This window comes from Arachis hypogaea, chromosome 11, assembly GCF_003086295.3.
Source record: "Arachis hypogaea cultivar Tifrunner chromosome 11, arahy.Tifrunner.gnm2.J5K5, whole genome shotgun sequence".
Taxonomy (NCBI): domain Eukaryota; kingdom Viridiplantae; phylum Streptophyta; class Magnoliopsida; order Fabales; family Fabaceae; genus Arachis; species Arachis hypogaea.
The window spans coordinates 26,032,660-26,034,827 of record NC_092046.1 but is presented as its reverse complement, the minus strand read 5'-3'; the positions used below and the strand labels follow the sequence as shown (position 1 = coordinate 26,034,827).

At 39.2% G+C, this 2,168-nt stretch overlaps 1 protein-coding gene across 1 annotated transcript; it reads right to left on the bottom strand.

The window, feature by feature from the left end:
- Positions 1–1,197: 1,197 nt before the first annotated feature.
- LOC112721176 (uncharacterized) lies at positions 1,198–1,773 on the bottom strand. Its single transcript, XM_025772254.1, has one exon. It carries the CDS (start codon positions 1,771–1,773, stop codon positions 1,198–1,200), a length of 576 nt encoding a protein of 191 aa, XP_025628039.1.
- Positions 1,774–2,168: the final 395 nt, after the last annotated feature.

The window sequence follows — 2,168 nt, the reverse complement described above, 5'->3', positions numbered from 1 at the left end:
CATGGACGACGCGGCCGCATGCCCAGCGCGAAAAGGCAGCGATGCGAACGCGTGACTGACGTGGACGCGTGCCTTGAGCAAAACGCAGATGATATGTACGCGTGACCGAAGCAAACACGTGACAAGGAAAAACTCCCAGATGACGCGACCGCGTGACCCACGTGGACGCGTGACAGACACCACGTGCAGAAAAAGCAGAAAATGCTACCAGCGATTTCTGAAGCCCTTTTTGGCCCAGATCCAAGTCCAGAAAACACATATTAGAGGTTATAAAGTGGGGGAATGCATCCATTCAAAGAGAACACTCGAATTATTCACTTTTCATGATTTAGATGTAGTTTTTAGAGGGAGAGGTTCTCTCCTCTCTCTTAGGTTTTAGGATTAGGATTTCTTATTATTTCAATTTAGTATTTCAACTCTTTATCAGGTTCAATATTCCTTTTTACCTTATATTTCTCTTTTACTTTCAAATACTTTAATGCTCTCATTTAATTACTTATGTTGCCAAATTGGCTTATGAACTCTTCATGTTTAGATTGATTTTCTCTTATTAATGCAATTGAGGTATTTCAGATTTATGATTCTTATTTAGCTTTTTCATATCCTTGGCTTTAATTGATTAACTGGAAATTCTTGAGTTGTTAAACTTATCGTGATTGATTGTTATGTTTGCTAATTGAATTGAATTCCACTAACTCTAGTCTTTCTTGAGGAGTTGGCTAGGACTTGGGAAATCTAGCTAATTAGTTCACTTAACTTTCTCTTGCTTTCATAAGGGTTAACTAAGTGGGATTAACTTCAATTCTCATAAGAATAACTAGGATAGGACTTCCAAATTTTCATGCCTTGTCAAAAGTTTATTTTATAGTTATTTATTTATTTTACTTGTCATTTAAATTACTTGTTTCTTACTCTCAAAACCCCCAATTTACAAAGCTCAAAACCAATAATAAGAACATACCTCCCTGCAGTTCCTTGAGAAGACGACCCAGGGTTTGAATACTTCGGCTATCAATTTTTAAGGGGTTTGTTACTTGTGACAACCAAAACATTTGTGAGAAAGGACTTTTGTTGGTTTAGGAACTATACTTGCAACAGAAATTTATTCTGAATTCTAAACCGTCAAGCATCCGTTCTTCAGTTGCCTCCCAACAAGCACTTCTTTATCGTCATTAGCTTGACGTCCTTCATTTTTGTTTATCTCAGTTTATGAATGCTCTCCTCCTTGTTCCAAGGCCCTCCCAGGTAATGCTTAGCTCTGTGACCATTTGCTGTGAATGTGTCCTTTGTAGCTTCATTTAGAAGTTCAAGGCTTTCATGTTGAAAAACCTTGGTCACCAGATAAGGGCCAGTCCATTTAGACTTGAGTTTTCCAGGGAAAATCTTGAGCCTAGAGTTGTATAACAGCACTTGTTGCCCTTGCTCAAACTCTCTTCTTGAAATTTTCTTGTCATGCCATCTTTTAGCTCTCTCCTTATATATCTTAGCATTCTCATAAGCTTCCAATTTGAACTCATCCAACTCATTGAGTTGCAATAGCCATTTTTCTCCTACTGCTTGAGAGTCAAGATTGAGGAGCTTAGTGGCCCAGAAAGCTTTGTGTTCGAGCTCCACAGGTAGGTGACAGTATTTTCCATAAATCAGTTGGAATGGTGACTTCCCAATTGGGGTTTTGAATGCAGTTCTATATGCCCATAGAGCATCATCCAGCTTTCTTGTCCACTCTTTCCTTGTGACCCCAACTGTCTTCTCTAAGATTCTCTTTAGCTCCATGTTTACCAATTCAGCCTGGCCATTAGTCTGAGGGTGGTACGGTGTGGCCACTTTGTGAATTACTCAATATTTGTGGAGCAGCATTTCCATTTGTCTGTTATAAAAGTGGCTTCCACCATCACTAATAAGACCTTTAGGCATCCCATATCTGGTGAAGATATGTCTCTTAAGAAATTGAAGAACAATTGGTGCATCACAGGTAGTTGTTGCTATGGCCTCTACCCATTTGGAGACATATTCCACTGCTACCAATATATATTTGAAGGAATATGATGGGAGAAATGGCCCCATGAAGTCTATGCCCCAGAGATCAAATAGTTCCACTTCCAGAATGAAGTTTTGAGGCATTTCATTCCTCCTTGTTAATCCTCCAGCTCTTTGACATTCATTGCATT